This window comes from Brienomyrus brachyistius, chromosome 15, assembly GCF_023856365.1.
Source record: "Brienomyrus brachyistius isolate T26 chromosome 15, BBRACH_0.4, whole genome shotgun sequence".
NCBI lineage: Eukaryota > Metazoa > Chordata > Actinopteri > Osteoglossiformes > Mormyridae > Brienomyrus > Brienomyrus brachyistius.
This window is the reverse complement of record NC_064547.1, coordinates 4,718,067-4,736,432: the sequence shown is the minus strand read 5'-3', so window position 1 is coordinate 4,736,432 and position 18,366 is coordinate 4,718,067. Positions and strand designations below refer to the sequence as shown.

The following is an 18,366-nucleotide window of genomic DNA, read 5'->3' as shown; positions in this document are numbered from 1 at the left end:
GATTTGTTATTTTCTAAAACGATCAGTTTGGAATATTCGTTCATATTACGTTATTTCTTGATATATGTTTCATTACACGGTAGCCATTGCCTGTTGCATTCGCCCATGCAGGACAATCGCTGTTACAGTCACGTGTCTCGCAAACACGCGCCACTGTGCTTCCCTGCGGGAGCTGTAGTTTAAGTATTGTTGCATTAATTCTGATTTGGCTAAAGCAGAGACCACTCATGAACTACAGCCCCTACAATGCAGGTCGCCCACTTCCTGCTTTCTCACTGGGCTGGGCTGGTACATCTCGACTGATCGCGAGTTAGCGGTTCTCAGGTATCAACAAAAAATAATGCTTTTAAAACCCGTATGCACAACTCTTTGGCTCTTAGTAGAATAGCAAAAAAATAGAGACGGTACTGTTTTTCGGTTGATGTGTCCGATTTTTCAAACAATTTTATGTGTCAGCACTGGGCAGAGTTTTGCGCGTACCCAGCTAGCTGGAATAGTTCAAATATATAATATAATTAAGTTTATACTTATACTTTATGCGAAATAAGTTGTATATATGAGATTTATTTTGTTTATACATAGGCCTATAGATTTGATAAAGATGATAAAGAAAATGTAGCACTGCTACTTCCTGTTAGTTACTTGATGTAATACAGCTGACTATCGACTTTTACCGCTGTTTAAATGAACATTAAAATGGGAAAAACACATTTCATTCGCGAATTTGATTTGAGGTTAAAACTGATCGTTTTGAATAATACCGTAATGAATACATATATACAAATTAAATGTAGACATTGCATGAATTCATATGCTTGTAAATTAGCTTATATGTAAGAAACTTTTCCTGAAACACACTGATGACCTAATCCAGGCTGTTTATTTTATATTTTGTGTCTAAAATCGATTACCCGTTTTAAAAGTGTAACCTTTGAAGCATATGAATAATTAATGATCCTATTCAAAGTAATTACAGTCATGTGAAAAAGAAAGTACACCCTTTCACTTGTGTGGTTTTACTTATTAGGACATTTAAAAAAAAAAAAAAAAAAAACCTTATTAGGGTCTGAAATAGTTTGTATCTGTCCTCACATGTAAGATCTGGCCACAGCTTTCAATTGGATTGAGGTTTGAACATCGACTCAGCCATTGCAACACCTTAATTATTTCATTTCTCAGCCATTTTGTTGTAGTTTGCTGGTGTTATTGTCCTGTTGCACGACCCAATTTCAGCAAAACTTTACTAGTCAGACAGATGGCCTCACATTTGACTACAATACTTTGGTATACAGAGTTCACAGTTGACTCAATGACTGCAAGGTGCTCAGGTTCTGTGACTGCAGGACAAGCCCAAATCATTACCCCTCCACCACCGCACTAGGTGGTGTTTGTGCTGATGCACTGTGTTTGGTTCTCGCCAAGCGTGGCGCTGTGCTTTATGGCCAAACACCACCACTTTAGTCTCATTTGTCCAAAAAAAAAAAATATTGTTCCAGAAGTCTTGTGGTTCAGATGCAAACCAAAGCGTGCTGCCATCTTCTTTATAGAGGGGAGGCTTTCTCCTGGCAACCCTTCTAAACAAAGTCCTACTTATTCTTTTTCTCATATTGTCATGCACTTTAACGTGCTAACTGTGGCCTGTAGAGTGAGATGGGTAGCAGTAATTCGCTAACGTCATTGTTGATGTCATTCCTCCTTGGCATTGTATTGACACACGCCTGAATGCTCCAAACCAGCAAACTGCCGAAACGTCTGCTTTTATAGAGATGCTCAAACTTGCTGATGATCAGTTAATCAAGTGCATTTGATTAGCAGCACCTGGCTGCTGCCCTCTTAATTTCTATGAAAGCAGTAAGGGTGTACTTAATTTTTCACACTCTGCTTCTGCATTTTGGTGAAGTTTTTGTTAAATAAATAGACACAATGTAATTTGACTTGTGTTGTTCTTCATCTGATGTTGTATTTACCTAATTTTAATGACCAGATGATTTTTTTTGATGTCCTGATACGTAAAACCTTAGAATTGAGAGGGTGTACTTTCGTTTTCACATGACTGTGTAAATGAGGCTATATTATCACATGAGTTTTTATTTATTTACATTTATTTGAACCTTTAAGTATTCGAATGTGGGCTGTTGCTTAACCACTATCTAACCACTTGGTCTTGCCAGCTGTACATTTTGGCATGGGTTCAAGATGCTATATAGTTGAGGTTAATAGAAACACGTATCTAATATATAATATGTTACTATTGGTCTCAAAGCAAACGGGGCAAAGCCAAATCTGCTTTTCCTGTATTGAGTAACAGTTCGCAAATGGATATGAACATGTTAAGTGACACAAAAATGCATTGTTTCTTTATAATGGGCCGGTTTCCTATCTACGATGTCTTTGTGCCTTGTGCTTCCTGGGAGGGGCCACCATTACCATAAATAACCTGGAATATATATTGACAATTTAGAATCTGACTGATGTCATCATGTTTATGTTGCAGTACAAAGGTGTTTGGAAGGACACTAAGCATTTTAAAATGACAGGTGAGTCTGAAATCATTGCATCATTATCCATCTTTATATTGCTATTAAAAGACTAGAGACCATTTATCATAGGTGATGTCCTAGTGTTGTAGAAGATTACAGATCTTGTTGAATATTAATATTTCTCAAATTGAAGAATTGTGCTCAGATGACAATTTCATGGTGCCGGTTAAAGGAAAGCCCGCACGGCCCAGTGGTGCAGTTCGCATGTACTCCCCGTGTCGTAGTGGGGTTTCTTCCCCACACTCCAAAAACATGCTAAGGTGATTTGGATTTGCCAAATTGCCTGTAGCTGTGAATGGTGTCTGAGCGAGTGGTGCGCGAGTGTGCACTGCGGTGGGCTGGAGCCCCATCCTGGGTTATACCCTGCATTGTGTCCTATCCAGGATAGGCTCCAGACCCCTGCAACCCAGAATAGGAGTGGCAGGTACAGAAGATAGATAGATGGATGGATGGATGGATGGTTCGGAGCTTTCATTACATCATGGGGCATTGCATGTGATCTTTTGTTTGCTGTTCGACATAATGGGAATAATCTGGAAATGTGTCTATTTCTTTTTGCTTTTCCAGTTGCTAAAATATCTCACAACCTGTATCCACATCCGTGAAACATAAAGGATGATTTTCTCAAAGCTCCGTACAGCAGGCCTTTTTTTTCATTCTTTCATATTCTTTGTCTTAAAAGCTTCATGACTAACTTTTCCCACGTTAAATCCTTTTTTTTTGCATGCTCCGCATGCCTGCCTCTTCTCTCTGACAGATCGAGTGAACAATTTCCCCCCCTTGCCTCGCATTATACCCCTCAAACCCTGCTTCTACCAGAATATCGACGAGGAGATCCCCCCCCAGCACCGACAGCTTGTCCGCAGGGTCTACAACCTCTGGATATGTGAGTGGTGTATCCCCTTAGTTAAGGCTTGTCCTACACAGTTTAAGGTAATTCATACATCATAGACCATTGTGGCACATGCACAGTGCACGCAACCTAAAATTCATCATCAGGAATGTCTGTGCAGACTGTGTGCACACAGTTCAGATTTAGGGTCTATTGGAATGGTGCACATCAACTGTACATGTGCAATTAATTTTGATTATTTATTATTGTTTTGCAGAACACCCAAAAGTAAATTCCTCATGTGCAAAAATATTTGGCGATAGACAAACGATTCCGATTCCAATTCTGCAAGGAATTTACAGTGCATGACTGAGTGCTTCCAGTAGGTGGCAGCACAGACTTACATAGTGCAGGGGTCAATGAAGAAAGAGTAGAAGAAGAGTGATTGTAATTATGGACACTTTCAGTGAGCAGCTGTGTGAAGAGTTGCGGAGGTACCTGCATGGTCTGGTGAAATATGATTGTTGTACACGTGTCGACTGCAGCCATCTGCATACACAGACAAATGCAGTATGTATACAGAAGTACAGATCAATTTAGCGTTTTTTACACTGTACTAGGAGGTGGAATAGTCAAGTATTAACTACGAAGAAGACTTCAGGCTCAGTCACACTCACTTCAGTTCAGTCTGAATTAGACCACTTTTGGTTAACCTTAATAAGATGTACAGTCGGCCCCCGTTTATCGCGGATAATCAGTTCCAGACTCTACCGCGATAAGTAAATTTCCCTGTGACTAATTTCGTAGTTAGAGCATAGAAAACCTGTTTTACGACCTTCTACATACGGTTTTTAACATTATTAGACATGAAATAACACCCTTTAGTCACCATTACTGTTATGATTGCTGGACACGGAATCAGGATCTAAGTGTCTATTTGGAATCACTCCAAATGCAGGACACAGGAACATGTAACATCAAAACGTGAATGACAGACCTGGGGTTACATGTGGTTAATAAGGGGGCGTGGCACACACGAGGATCGTACAGGCAGGTCATGACAATTACACTCCTATTACCTAATATATTAGATAAGAGAAGACATATTAGACGTTACAAATATATTATTGTGCATTTAATTACGAAGAGCAAAGATGCTTCCGATGCGTAGCGATGTATCATTTTCACTGTCTCGATCAACTTTTTAATGAATACACAAAAAACCACGATAGAGTGAAGCCGCAAAATTCGACGCACGAAGTGGTGAGGGACGATTGTATTCCTTATTAATTAGACATAATAGAACTTAGCTGGACTTAGTGCTGATAAGTTAGACCCACTTTAGCTACGTTTGCTCTCAAGCAAAACTAAAGCTAAATCTGAATTGGATTATTAGTTTTTTCATTGCTAGCTAAATCAGGGTTCCCCAGTTCTGCTCCTGCATTACTAGTCTGGAACACAGTTTGCAGATTTCCCTGTTCAAAAACCCCCACCGAACCTGATAATTAGTTGATTAACATGATTAAGATGTGCTTCAGCAGGGAAATCTGTGTTGGTTTCTGCCCCTCTGGGACTGGAATTGGGTAACCCTGAGCTAATAGACTAGTCACTGAAGACATCATTCATATGCTTACACTTCATTCACATGCCACCAGATAAAATGAAACGTCAAAGAAATCATAATATAAAAAGAGAGGTCAGCAAGACTCAGAAGAATTTCCTGAATTAAGGTCAGTGTAAAGGACGTGTGGTGTTATGGAAATGTAGATCTTTCCCCTGATTTATTATGGAGATGATAGCCCTTCCCCTGCAGTGTTATGGAGATGATAGCTCTTCTCCTACTGTCCTGCAGTGTACTCGGCCACCCTGTGCGTGAACATTATCTCCTGCATAGCCTGGTGGGCAGGCGGGGGTAATGGTGTCAACTTTGGCTTCTCGCTCCTCTGGCTACTGCTGTTCAGCCCCTGCAGCTTCATCTGCTGGTTCAGGCCTCTGTACAAGGCGTTCCGGTGAGTCCCGGCTGGAACAGCGGGCGGGTTCAGCACTAACAGGGTGACAGAAATGACACTGACAGGTCTGGCTCTTTTTGCAGGGCGGACAGCTCCTTCAACTTCATGATGTTCTTCTTCGTTTTCTTCGTCCAGTGTGTTTTGGTGATTATCCAGGCTGCTGGCATCTCTGGATGGGGAGCTTGGTGAGTGTGCAGGGGCCTGTGCACTTTCACGCCCCCCTAGAGGTGCACTTATGTATTCAGTGTTGTGGAGAAACGGCCCAACCAATGCCAGTGTTTGTCTCTCTTCACCCCGGCAGTGGCTGGATTGCTGCAGTGATGTTCTTCAGCCAAAACATAGGCTCCGCTGTGGTTATGCTCTTCTCGGCTGTGCTCTTCACTCTGGTGGCTCTGCTGATGGCGTTGGTTCTCCTCAGGGTAAGCCTAGCGAGGCTGCAAACGCACACTCAGACGCAGGCGCTTGACCACGCACTGGCATGCTCTCACTCTGTGGGGGACACTAACACTAGTGACCCCACTAGATGGTACTCTCTGTTCAGAAATGGCCATAAAGCATGCTCCACAGTAAATCAGGAGCACCATCTAGTGGAGCTAGACAATATAGCAAATGGTTCATTTTGTCCATCACTAGCTAACACCCTGCGTTTATCCACTGAGAGAGCTAAAGGGTTTTTTCATATTTGTTGCCCCCCAGGTACACCGCCTGTATCGTGGAGGTGGGGGCAGCTTCCAGCGTGCACAGGAGGAGTGGAGCACTGGCGTCTGGAATAGTGCTCCTGTCCAGAATGCTACCTTCAACGAGATTTCTGGCAGTGGGCCTACCCTGCCCCAGTACCCAGCTACAGTGCCTAGTTACCCCGACCGCAATCCCTGGTGATTCCCAAGTTTCCACTGGGTGGAGAATGATAGCATTCCATATACTCTGAAATTCTGAGGACCCAAAACATGGACACAACCCTACACATAAATGAGCTTGTGAGGACAAGGGTTACTTAGGAAATGAATTGGTAATGGCATATTTGAATACTATTGCTTATACTGATCATTCCAAATACTTGACTTGCGCTAAAAAAAAAATAATCAATTTTGACTATGAAAAAGACAATTTCTGTTATTTTCCTGACTCTGGAGGGTCATATTCAAACACTTTCCTTTCTAATCCTGCAAAACTGGAGCCTTCTTGTTAGCTATAAATACAAGAATTGCATGGTAGGCTGGGAGTTTTGCAGTTCGTTTACTTCTATAATTATTGAAAATGTGATTTTATTATGGGGGCGGCATGGTGGTGCAGTAGTTAGCACTGTCGCCTCACACCTCTGGGACCCGGGTTCGAGTCTCCGCCTGGGTCACATGTGTGTGGAGTTTGCATGTTCTCCCCATGTTGTTGTGGGGTTTCCTCCGGGTACTCCGGTTTCCCCCCACAGTCCAAAAACATGCTGAGGCTAATTGGAGTTGCTATATTGCCCATAGGTGTGCATGTGTGAGTGACTGGTGTGTGAGTGTGCCCTGCGATGGGCTGGCCCCCCATCCTGGGTTGTTCCCTGCCTCGTGCCCATTGTTTCTGGGATAGGCTCCGGACCCCCCGCGACCGAGTAGGCTAAGCGGTTTGGAAAATGGATGGATGGATGATTTTATTATTAATAATAAATATTATTATTATTATTATTATTATTAAAACTAATGTATTAAGGCTAGTGCCTCTTACTGCTACTGGTGTTTCTCTTGAAAGTCCAGATTTAAAAAGCGTAGCCATAGCCCAGGTTAGCGCTGACATTCTGCCGTCACGTCTCTGCGTTTCGGCTCTCACACTTCTGCCTTTCCTGTAGACCGAGTTTTCATTGCGGTGTGGTCTCGAGGAGGAGATATTTCGGTTCTGCGTTCAGCCTCTTTGGGCGCGTGGTACTACAAAGTGGGCTTTGGTGGGATGATTATTCTCTGCTTTGCCTTTCCTTGTGCCTGTGTGTGCTGGTGGACTGGATGATGCGGTGCCTTTACTACACACACTTCATCTCCAGGCCTCCCCATGTTAGCATCATGTCCACACTGGCCGGTAGGCTTCAGGCACCTATGTGACATTTCAGATTTACTCTAGATTCTCTCTGGACTTTTCATATGTGTCGTATTATTTTTTTAAAGTGCGATTCTAGTCAGGAGACTGTTTTGAACATTCTTTAGTACTTTTTTGACTGAAATGTATTCTTTTATTAAAAAATAAAAGTGATGTAACTAACTGTGTACTCATGTTGCTTTTTAGAAGTTTTTGTAAGAAAATGTGTTTGTGAGTGCAGTTGTGCATGTTCTTTAGATGGGGACAATTATACTTTTGGTAAATCTTACTTTGCTGATATTTGTGCCTTAAGACATACCGCCTTTTACGCCCATCTTCCATACTGCCTACTGAATAGAATGTAAAGGCCCAGACTGAATCGGGATCCACTTCAATCGCTGGGCAATTTAGAGACACTTGTTCACATCACCAGTTTCCAGAACGTTGGGGGAACCCAGAGACAGCCCATGTACAAATACAGGGAATATGCGAGCATCATACATAGGGCTGGAGAGGGGCGACTGAGAGAAGGGCCATGCACACATGAGGGGAAAGTGCAAGGTTTTTGCATAGGGCTGGGGGGGGGCATTAAGAGATAAGCCATGCACACATGGAGGGAATGTATAAGGTTCGTGCACAGGGCAGGGGGGGGTAAATCGAAACTCGCAAAGGGTGAGAGGCTATAGTGCTAACCACCGTCCCACCACGAAATTAACCTGACAGTTCAGCTTTCTTCACACTGGCTCTCACAGTTTATGCTTTTTAAATATGCACGTCTGTCCTGCTTATCTGGGGCCCTAAGGACAGGATACCTGGCCCTCATGCCCATCAGAGCATGTGTAGGTGGGATGTGCTGCACCCTGAATGACACCCTGGAATAGCAGGTGGCACAGTCGGTAACATGGCACAGCTATAGGCTTCCGAGCGCCTAAAATGAGCGCTCTAGGTAATTTCAGCAGAACGCGCCGTGTCTTGGCGTATCACTGCAGTGGCACCGGTGTGCCCGCTTGTTGGAGACAGGGTGCTGCCTTTTTGTCTGGGCTTTTGCACAGAAAGCCAATAATGTCCAGCAAATACTTTTAGTGTTGCATCATGCGCAGGAGAGGCGTGATGTAGCTGTTGCCTAAGTTTTCTACTTCATAAACCCGATAGGACATGTTCATCGATATCTAAATTTGGGAACATGCGTATTTTGTGAAAAATATGAAGGTATTAATATTTGTATTTTATTCTAATATTGCTGCTATGTAATTGTGCTGAAAATTAAGACGAGGTCCACAATTTTCATTTTAAATGGAACCGGAAGTGACTGACCCTAAAGTTTACCTGCAAGAAACGAAATAGAGGAACTGCACCCATGTAATTGTTTAGTAAGGATAGCAATCCAGTAATAGGTTGATTCCATGTGACGGCTTTCCGGGGGGAGGACTAGAGCCTATCACAGGCAGTATAAGCCACGAGGCAGGGGTCTATCCTGGGGCATATTTACACATTGTGAGCAATTTAGAACTGAGTGTTCAGGGGAAAAAAAAAAAAAAAACATACAACACAGCCGAGGTTGGATTCGAACCCCCAACCTTGGAGATGTGAAGTAACGGTGCTAGCAGGTAAAGCACCCAACCTCCTGGGCTGTTTTGCTCCATTGTTTAGGATTTGATTGGCTAGATAGTTTAACTCAATTAACTGCTAAAGAAGGAGCTCATGACAGTAAACAACCAACAGTGAAATGTCTTCCCTTAACCTATGCTAATGAATTGATGTTCATAGGACAAGGGGTCATGTATACTGCTCAATATTAGCACTAACATCTTCCAACATTGAGGCACCCCTTCTGTACATGTATACTATATTAGTATACAATGATTCATATTTTTATTAAATGTACAAAATGCTAATAATGTTATTACATATCTTACACGTTGTCCCTGCTTTATTCAGGTGAGGGACAAAATACAAGAAATATGTTGCCGAAAAAAAAAAAGTTCACAAGAACTCATGCAGTCAGTCAGAACTGGGAGTAGGTAAAAAGCCCAGACCCACACAGCTTCTCCAATTAATGCTTCGATTGCATCTGAAGTTTAATGACGCAAGAGCCCGCTGGGCTAAAGTGAGAAGACAATGGGAAAGGTTCTAAACTGGCGTTTGGACAGACACAAAAGTTCCACGGACTCCGGCTGCTGATAAAAGTCTTTCCACTGCACTTCACTGCATTCTCAGAAAGAGAGAGAAAAAAAAACAGACCCTAACTCTGTCTTTCCTGCCACAGCTTCCTGGCAGATCTGTTCAGCTGCACTTTGTGTGTGAGGTAGAATGTTTGAGGTTATAAAGATGGCTTCATTGGCTTGCTTAGCCAGTGCCCCCACCATCGGGGAATTGCATCATAAACAATGACCCAGTAGCAGACAGGCTGCAGCCTGTTTCCAAGACGGGTCTAGTGAGATGTAACCTAACAGCTTTGCTGCATTATGCATGCACTGCAACACAGCTCAACACCCTGTACGCGGGCTGTATGAGCATGGCATGCGTTAATAAGTTCACATTCTACCTCAGAATGGATGTCGGCATCAGCCTTACATCCAGCCATCAAAATCATGCCTCATAATTCTATGGCAGTAGTTTGAACAGTATTTGTGTGTCTCCTCAGTGCTGCTCACTATATCCGAGGTGAAAAAGTGTTCCATTACTTAATCTAATCATTCTGAAATGAAATTATCTATAAAAAAAATACAAGTAATTGTACACACCAATAAATCATACAAGTAATTCTGACAAAATATGTACCAAATTTACATCTCAGGTAACACAGGGCTGAAGTCAAATGCTGGACAAGCTTCCAGTCTCTTGCAGGACTTATTTACATAAACAAGTTTTGCTAAATGTTACTGGTTTGCCAAATCCATGAGATTATTTTTTCGAAAGAACTTTGTAAGTGAACGGAATGAGCTTTCTCACTGCGCCGGTTTGTTCACCGAGTGATTCTTCGTCTGATCCTTTCCCGAGTGTACCATACTGTGCGGCGATACCCCCGCTTTCACGACTCACCGGAATAATGACGACGTCTGAAAGGGTCAGAGTGTTACGGGCGCAGGGCATGGTGCAGGTGGGGAAAAAGGTGGCGATCCACTTGTGGCTCGGAGACAAACAAGGGTTTATTGCATTTAACAAAAAACTCAAACAACAGGACCACAAGGAGTCAAAACAAAAACTGGAGGGGAAAAAAAAAAACATGGATCAACTAACTACAGAAACCGTAACTAAAGACAACTAGGGAGCAGGACTAGGTAACCCAAGCAGAGCACCATTAGCACAGAAACATAATATACATACATCACAGTCAATGACTCCATAGGGAACAGAACAGTGTCAGGGATAGAGAGGGTTAACAAGACAATGCAGGACAGGTGAGAACAATTAACTAGGATTGGCACAAGAAACGGGCAACGGGTGAAACTAATAATAATTAAACCAAGGAACTCTAGGAAACAGAATCCAAACACTAGGGAAATAACAAAGACGGGTAAAACACAATGAAAGGTACAAAGCAAAAAAAAAGAAGAAAAGAAAACAGAATGCAAAGCACAAAACTTAGGAACTAGAAAAACTAATACAAATGTACTACTGGGGAACAAATCTACTAAATACAAAAACAGGTGAATAGACTCACGCTACGTAATTTAAGGATATGAGCTATTTTAACGGCATGTATGTCATACTTGCACAGGACTAAAACCTGCTATTATAAACAATATACAGTACAGGCCAAAAGTTTGGACACACCTTCTCATTCAATGTGTTGTCTTTATTTTCATGACCATTTACATTGGTAAATTCTCACTGAAGGCATCAAAACTATGAATAAACACATGTGGAGTTATGTACTTAACAAAAAAATGTGACATAACTGAAACGTGTTTTATATTCTAGTTTCTTCAAAATAGCCACCCTTTGCTCTGATTATTGCTTTGCACACTCTTGGCATTCTCTCGATGAGCTTCAAGAGGTAGTCACCTGAAATGGTTTTCCAACAGTCTTGAAGGAGTTCCCAGAGGTGTTTAGCAAGTGTGCAAAGCAGTAATCAGAGCAAAGGGTGGCTATTTTGAAGAACTAGAATATAAAACATGTTTTCAGTTATGTCACCTTTTTTTGTTAAGTACATAACTCCACATGTGTTCATTCATAGTTGTGATGCCTTCAGTGAGAATCTACCAATGTAAATGGTCATGAAAATAAAGACAACACATTGAATGAGAAGGTGTGTCCAAACTTTTGGCCTGTACTGTATATTGTTTTACAGATGTATCCTGTCGTCCCTCCAGGCGACATTCACCATGTAACCAAGTGCAGCCGTGCGCCGTGAAGTTTGTGGCAGTGGTGTCTCACACAATCGAACTGCTAAAGCCACAAACGCACCATCCTTTAAATAACTACAATAATAGTGCCCCTGTGCATGACACACACCCACCATAACAAAGCAGAATCTCTGAGGGGGATTAATGCTACATTTGAGTTCCCCTTCTTCCAGGCAGAAGTTGTAACACGAGAAAAACATATCTGTCACATCAACACCGAACACTGGGTTGAATCTACAGAACGTTTAATTGGTTGCTCAGTCAATGACGCAGTATAACATAAATGACGAAGTGGCAGATTCCAAGTGGGCAGCAGTGTCAGGGTTTGAGTCTGAATCCAGCCAGAACTCAGCTGCTTAAAGATGCTAAAAAGCTGGTTTAAATATTGCGGATAATAAAACTTAAACCTGTGCATTAACCTCAGCCAGTGTTTCCCAACACGGTTCTCGGGGACCCCAGACATTCCACGTTTTTGCTCCCTCCCAGCATCGTAGCAAAAACGTCATAGTTAACAGCATAGTTTTACACCAACATGACAGTTATTTAAACATAATTTTTTTGGCTGCCTAAGACTTTTGCATGGTACTGTATATTGTTAATATGCCTTAATAAATTCCTAATATGAAGATCCATTCATTTTCTGTACCATACTGATCCAGTAGTGCACAGGTGTCAAACTCCAGTCCTGGGGGGCCAGAGCCCTGCACATTTTTGGGTTTCCCCTCATTTAACACACCTGATTCAACTCCTTATGCTAATTCCCACACAGCTCTTGAGCTTAATTATTTATGGTGAAACAAAGAAAGAACTAAGCCACACAGGGCTCCGGCCCCCCAGGACTGCAGTTTGACATGTGTCACATACGACAAAAAGAAAAAAAAGAATTAGCGATTACCTACAGAGGGATTGCAGTTATTAGCCTCTGGGGACCCCATACAGAATACAGTATATGCTAAAAATTCATCATTACTTGTCTATAATGCAAGATGGGTAATTTTTGCTAACAAGAAAAAATGAAAAATAGAAATGAAATCTGAGGCACTACTGAAAAAATTATTTTATACAGGTTTTGTACAGCATTTTCTTGTTAAAATTAAATAGGCCTAAATTATATTAATTACAATATCAGGTAACATTTCACTAACTTTAAGGAAACTTATGAGTCTTTTTATGAAAAGCTGGAAGAATAACCGGTAATGCTTTACTTAAAGCAGTTATCATGATGCATTATAGACACCTTCATTATGCATTATACTGGTCGGTATAAGAATTAAGGATGCATATAATTAAGGATGTAGTATAGGTGAGAACTTCATAGAGCATAATAAACATGGCTATATTGTGTTATATAAATATAAATTTTATATTTATAAATAGTCATAGCTGTGTTTATAATACTTGATGAATGTATCATAATGCATTATGATAAGCTGCAGCAAATTCGGTAAATTATGTGAATAGTACAAAGAACTAGAGAAATGTACGTTATTTTGTACATTTTCCTCTGATCCTTTTTCTTCTGACAAATCTCAATTATTGGTATGACAATCGGCGACAAAAAAATTTCTTGATCGCGACAGCCCTACTAGTAGATTGTTAGGAAAGAGACGTTATTCCAACCTGTATGACAGCATCGTTGAGGATAAACAAAGTTAGAAGCTACTCTGTTCACTGCATTAATCAGAAACAGAACTTCATCAATGTTTAATTTTTCATTTTCAATTCACGAGTTTTTGTTATAATTCACTATACTTTCCGCTAATATGCAAAACTGAAATTCAGCATGCCATCTTGTTTCAGTGAGCAAATCAAAGACTACTGTACAGCTTGAATCCGGAGTCTCTGTGCAGTCGGTGTGATGTGCTTATGACGGCGATGGAATCCTACGACCTGTACATACAGGTCACCTACATACAGCCTCCCACATATAGGCCTGCCTCCTCCAAAGCTGACACTTAATACGATGAAAGCTTTTTGCAGCTAGCATCTGTACTGAACAGGAAAACTGTTCGTAGTTAAACTGAACTGTTTAAAGAGTGTCTTTAATAGGGAGGGATGTGCTGATCCAGAAGCCGTTGTGTTTACTGTCCATGGCCGAAGCATGTAGCAGACAACTGACTTGAATGTAAAAAGCAAAACAACTTCAAATTTATAGATATTTATATAAAACATGTTTTTGCAGTTAAAAATGTAGCCTGGGGAGTTTGACGTCAGAAGATTCCTCGCGGGTTCCCACCGGTTTCTTCTGTGGTTTCTTTTGCGGTGTCTGCAAGGTGACCGGCTGCCTCCCACCTGGTAAAGCTTGACTTTTCCTCACTGGATACATATTTTCATAGATGGGGTTCTCTGCAGGCAATTAAAAGAGGCGCCTGGCTCATATTCATATTAAACTGGTATGAAAACTTCTCAGTAGAGCTGCCACACGTTCGGGCAGCCCGGTAGTGCTAAAAAACATGTCGTTAGGTCCCGAAAACAGAAACCAATGCACGTAGCGTTCTCGCTATGTGACCTGAAGCTCACGAGCAACACACTAATTTCGGTTGCTATCTCCTCATCTGTCTCATAGAATGTAACCACACACCCACCTACAGAGACACTCAGCCTGCTCGGAGGGGCTACAGAGGAAAACCTCTGGCCTCGTTCCTGTAAGTCTTCATAACTTGTTTGTTCAATTCGTGATGTAGCTTAAGTTTCATACAGCCCTCCCGGAAGATTACTAAAGTTGGCTTATGATATTAAATTCTGAGCGTATATGACTCAAATACAGGAATCAACCGAGTACGTAAATATACAGACAGACAGGCAAACAGAGCAATCGAGTTTAAATACTTCCATTATTTCCATTATTATTGTAAGAATTACACTTCATATCCATAAATAATGGAATATTCATATACAGTGAATAAAATAATGCTTGATTATTTTAAATGGGATGAAGTATGATATTTAAGTAACATGCTTCTGTACTACGTTCTGTGCCCATTTTCCTTATCTTTACTTCTGACTGTAGTGTTAGTCAGTGTCACAGATGTTGATGCACACAGAGGTTCTATTGTTATTAACGAGGCTCCCTAACAAAAATAGTAAATGGAATGTGTGTGTGTGTGTGTTAGGCGTGTATTTCACCTACCCGTAACCCTGCCTTTTATTCTTCTGTATAGCATCCAGATGCTGCCCACTGAAAGCAGAACCAGCAGCACAGTCCCAGCTCCCAATGTCACCCCCAGCAGCCAGTTTGCACCTTCCTCTGCAACAGCTGGGCGAATAGAGGGGACAGTGTCTTTGGCTACTAAGGAAAGGGAAAAAAAAAATTTCGTTTTAACCAGCAATAAAAATACGGGTTTTCAGTAGAAAAGTCAGATTTATGTGTTTGGAGAAACGAAGCTTTAAGCTATTATGCATGGAACTAGATAATAAATTAAGTGCTTATGATGCACACCCCCCCTCATTTTAGACTCATTGTACCATTGTGTTCTCTTGAAGTGTTGCTTATCTGCAGTAGAAACCGGATGTACTCATTTTAGGGGGTTGCATACAACCCTTGTTGGTCTACAGTACTGCTTTACACATAATTCAAATAGAAATTGAACAATGAAGCCTTTACTCGATACTAATGTGTCGTCAATTGCAAGAAGAAATCATTAACCAAATATGTGTGACCTGTGCAAAGTAAACCAATGGTGGAGATGTGGGAAATGTGCCCAAGAATCACTGTATCAAGAGGCCAATTCTCAGACAGAAATTTCTGAAAATATCTGAAGTCAAATAATTGGTGATGCTGTCTGGGTGCAGCTAAGGGAAAACGGACGTGTGAAGAACAAACTTCTGGGAATCACCTGTCGCAATGTGTTGCATTTGTTTAAAATTGAAGCAAAAATAATCATTTAAGAATTTGACAGTTATTGATTTTATGCATAATTATCTTTTTCATGTATACTTTGCATAAATATTAATGTATTCACAAGGAAGAAAATTATTCTTTTTTGGCAAGGTGTTTTGACTACATATTAAAATAATGCATGAACGCATTCAGTCTTACAACCAAGGGCATAACTTTGGGTTGAGCACTTTGGAGGTTTAGGTCTCCTCCTATTTAAGGGGGTCCAGGGGGTTGTATTGGCTGATTTTAATTATTGTATATATTTTATTCACCGATGCATGTTTCTGCATTTTCTGTGTTTACGAACACTTACTGATACTGAGCTTTGTTCCATTGCTGCAGATTGATTGAAGTTTTGGTATCTCTACAGTCACTTCGCAGAAGTACCATCCACTGTAATTCTGGGTGACATTTTTCAGCTCCAGTGTGGACCAATTGTCCCCCATCAGCTGGTCTACCACCATCTCATTGTTCCTAGGCTTCATTTCATTGGTGAAGGCCAGGCTAGAGGAGCGCTGTATTTGTTCGGAAATCTTATAGGTCAGCTCAGCTGTTTGGCCAAACCACCATGTCACCCTGAGCTGAGCATTGTCCCTGAATGTGTAGCTGCAGTTGAGGGTAGGAGAACTTCCAGCAGTGGCTTCCCGTGGCCCTTGAGGAGCAAGGACATATTCCACACCATACGCGACAGCCAGAACCGCCGAGATGAATACTGGACGTCCGGTTTGATGGTGGCGAATTTGGGGAACAAAGATGAGTGAAGGTGAAAAGGTTAATATAAAGATAGGACACCATATGACAACAGCACATAAGCCACACAAAACCATCTCATGCCAAACTGCGCTGTAATGTCTGCTACGGTATGACTGACGGAAAAACCTCTGGCTGTTTTTGAAGTGAAATACTTTTGCGGAGAGTGGAAAAAATGCAGTCAGGGCAGTATGCACTTTGTTCCTATGCTAAATTCAGCGTCTCAGTTCCAAGCAATCCATTGTATAGTCACTTCCTCCTAAATAAGTATGATATCAACAACGTGAATTCCATTTGTTTGACATATCGTTGAGCAAAATCAGAGTAACTGATGAAGATACTAGACAGAAACTTGACTTGTACAATATACAAAGATAAAGGTGACATCATACATGCATGATGATCATATGATATTTCGAATATTAATACAAAGAAGTCTCGCAAATATCACAACATATTAATTTCAATTAAAAATGTGATTATGAACACATATCAGCTTGAAAAAACTAGCATAAGTTTTTTTGAAGTGAAATACTATTGCGGAGAGTGGAGAAAATGCAGTCAGGGCAGTATGCACTTTGTTCCTATGCTAAATTCAGCGTCTCAGTTCCAAGCAATCCAGTGTATAGTCACTTCCTCATAAATAAGTATGATATCAACAACGTGAATTCCATTTGTTTGACAAATCGTTGAGCAAAATCAGAGTAACTGATGAAGGTACTAGATAGAAACTTGACTTGTACAATATACAAAGATAAAGGTGACATCAGACATGCATGATGATATTTTGAATAGTAATACAAAGAAATTTTGCAAATATCACAACATATTAATTTCAATTTCAAATGTGATCATGAACACATATCAACTTGAAAAAACTAGCATTAATCTTCAGTAACTGTAACACAATAATAGGTCCTTATAACACTGTATGTGTAAAAAAACATACAATATGGTCATGCTTACCTTTTAATGTCCGAAGACAAACTACTTTGTACCGGACCTCCATTGCAAAGCTCATAAAAGGGTGTGAAAAGGGGTCATCTTGGTCTCACTGCCGGATCTGTTTCTATGATGACGCATATCAAGAGAATGAGCGCAGAGGTGGTTTGTCAAGTGGGTTCTTGGTGGTGGCTGGGAGGATCTTGTTATAGACTAGAGATAGTGGGGGACGACTGAACGAAAAGAGACCAAGATGCAACTGCAAGCTTCAGGGTGAGTGAATGGAGGTGAATCTATGTTTCCAAATGCAGATACGCAACCTGGTGCTGAAAGGGTGACTATGATGGAGAGCTGAGTCTGTACAATATTAGGAAAAAAAAGTACCAAGTTATACCTTTGAGGTACAATTACTTGTCACTGGGGCTGCACCCTCAAGGATCTGCCAATTGTACACCCTTGGTCTCAAAAAATTCTGGAAGTAGGCCTAGGACGTGTCTTGCACCTTGGGTGGAACACTGAGTTGCTGCATTCATTACAAATGAAAATTCATCACTCAGCGTATGTTTCCAAGTATATGTCCTTTATCACGAGACATTTGCAGTTTCGAAAGTTTTTGATTGTCAGCGAGATTAGGGGAAAAAAAAACAACGATTAATTAATAAACTCCCCAAAGACAAACACATATTTAAGCATGTAGAAACAAAACGAATCAATGTGCATGTTTTCACTTGACGAAAAATGTTGGGAAATACAAAATGAAAAGGATATTCCATTTTTAAAAATATGGCAGAATAGTGGAAATGCACTTAAATATATTAAAAACCTCCACAGGTATTTGATAGCATGTAAAACAGAGCCACAGGTGTTTAAAATGATTAGCTACATATTTTTAATAACGATAACCCTATGTATAAATATCTATATTATAGTATATTATAATCAGGAGGTCTTAAGCTACTTATCCATCCATCCATCCATCCATCCATCCATCCATCCATCCATCCATGCATCATCC

The 18,366-nt window shown here is 40.9% G+C and overlaps 2 protein-coding genes across 2 annotated transcripts; one reads left to right on the top strand and one right to left on the bottom strand.

Moving 5' to 3' along the window:
* The first annotated feature begins 196 nt into the window (after window positions 1-196).
* Window positions 197-7,613, top strand: scamp4 (secretory carrier membrane protein 4). Its single transcript, XM_048976286.1, has 7 exons — window positions 197-324; window positions 2,495-2,537; window positions 3,298-3,426; window positions 5,225-5,381; window positions 5,465-5,566; window positions 5,683-5,800; window positions 6,078-7,613. The coding sequence occupies exons 2-7, from the start codon at window positions 2,531-2,533 to the stop codon at window positions 6,258-6,260; spliced, it is 696 nt and encodes a 231-aa protein (XP_048832243.1). The 5' UTR covers window positions 197-324; window positions 2,495-2,530; the 3' UTR covers window positions 6,261-7,613.
* A 3,767-nt stretch (window positions 7,614-11,380) lies between these two features.
* LOC125709288 (uncharacterized) lies at window positions 11,381-17,490 on the bottom strand. The gene is made up of 4 exons (XM_048977583.1): window positions 17,376-17,490; window positions 15,973-16,371; window positions 14,910-15,068; window positions 11,381-14,125 (listed from the first exon to the last, which is right to left on the bottom strand). Exons 1-4 carry the CDS (start codon window positions 17,428-17,430, stop codon window positions 13,962-13,964), a joined length of 777 nt encoding a protein of 258 aa, XP_048833540.1. The 5' UTR covers window positions 17,431-17,490; the 3' UTR covers window positions 11,381-13,961.
* Between the last annotated feature and the right edge of the window lie 876 nt (window positions 17,491-18,366).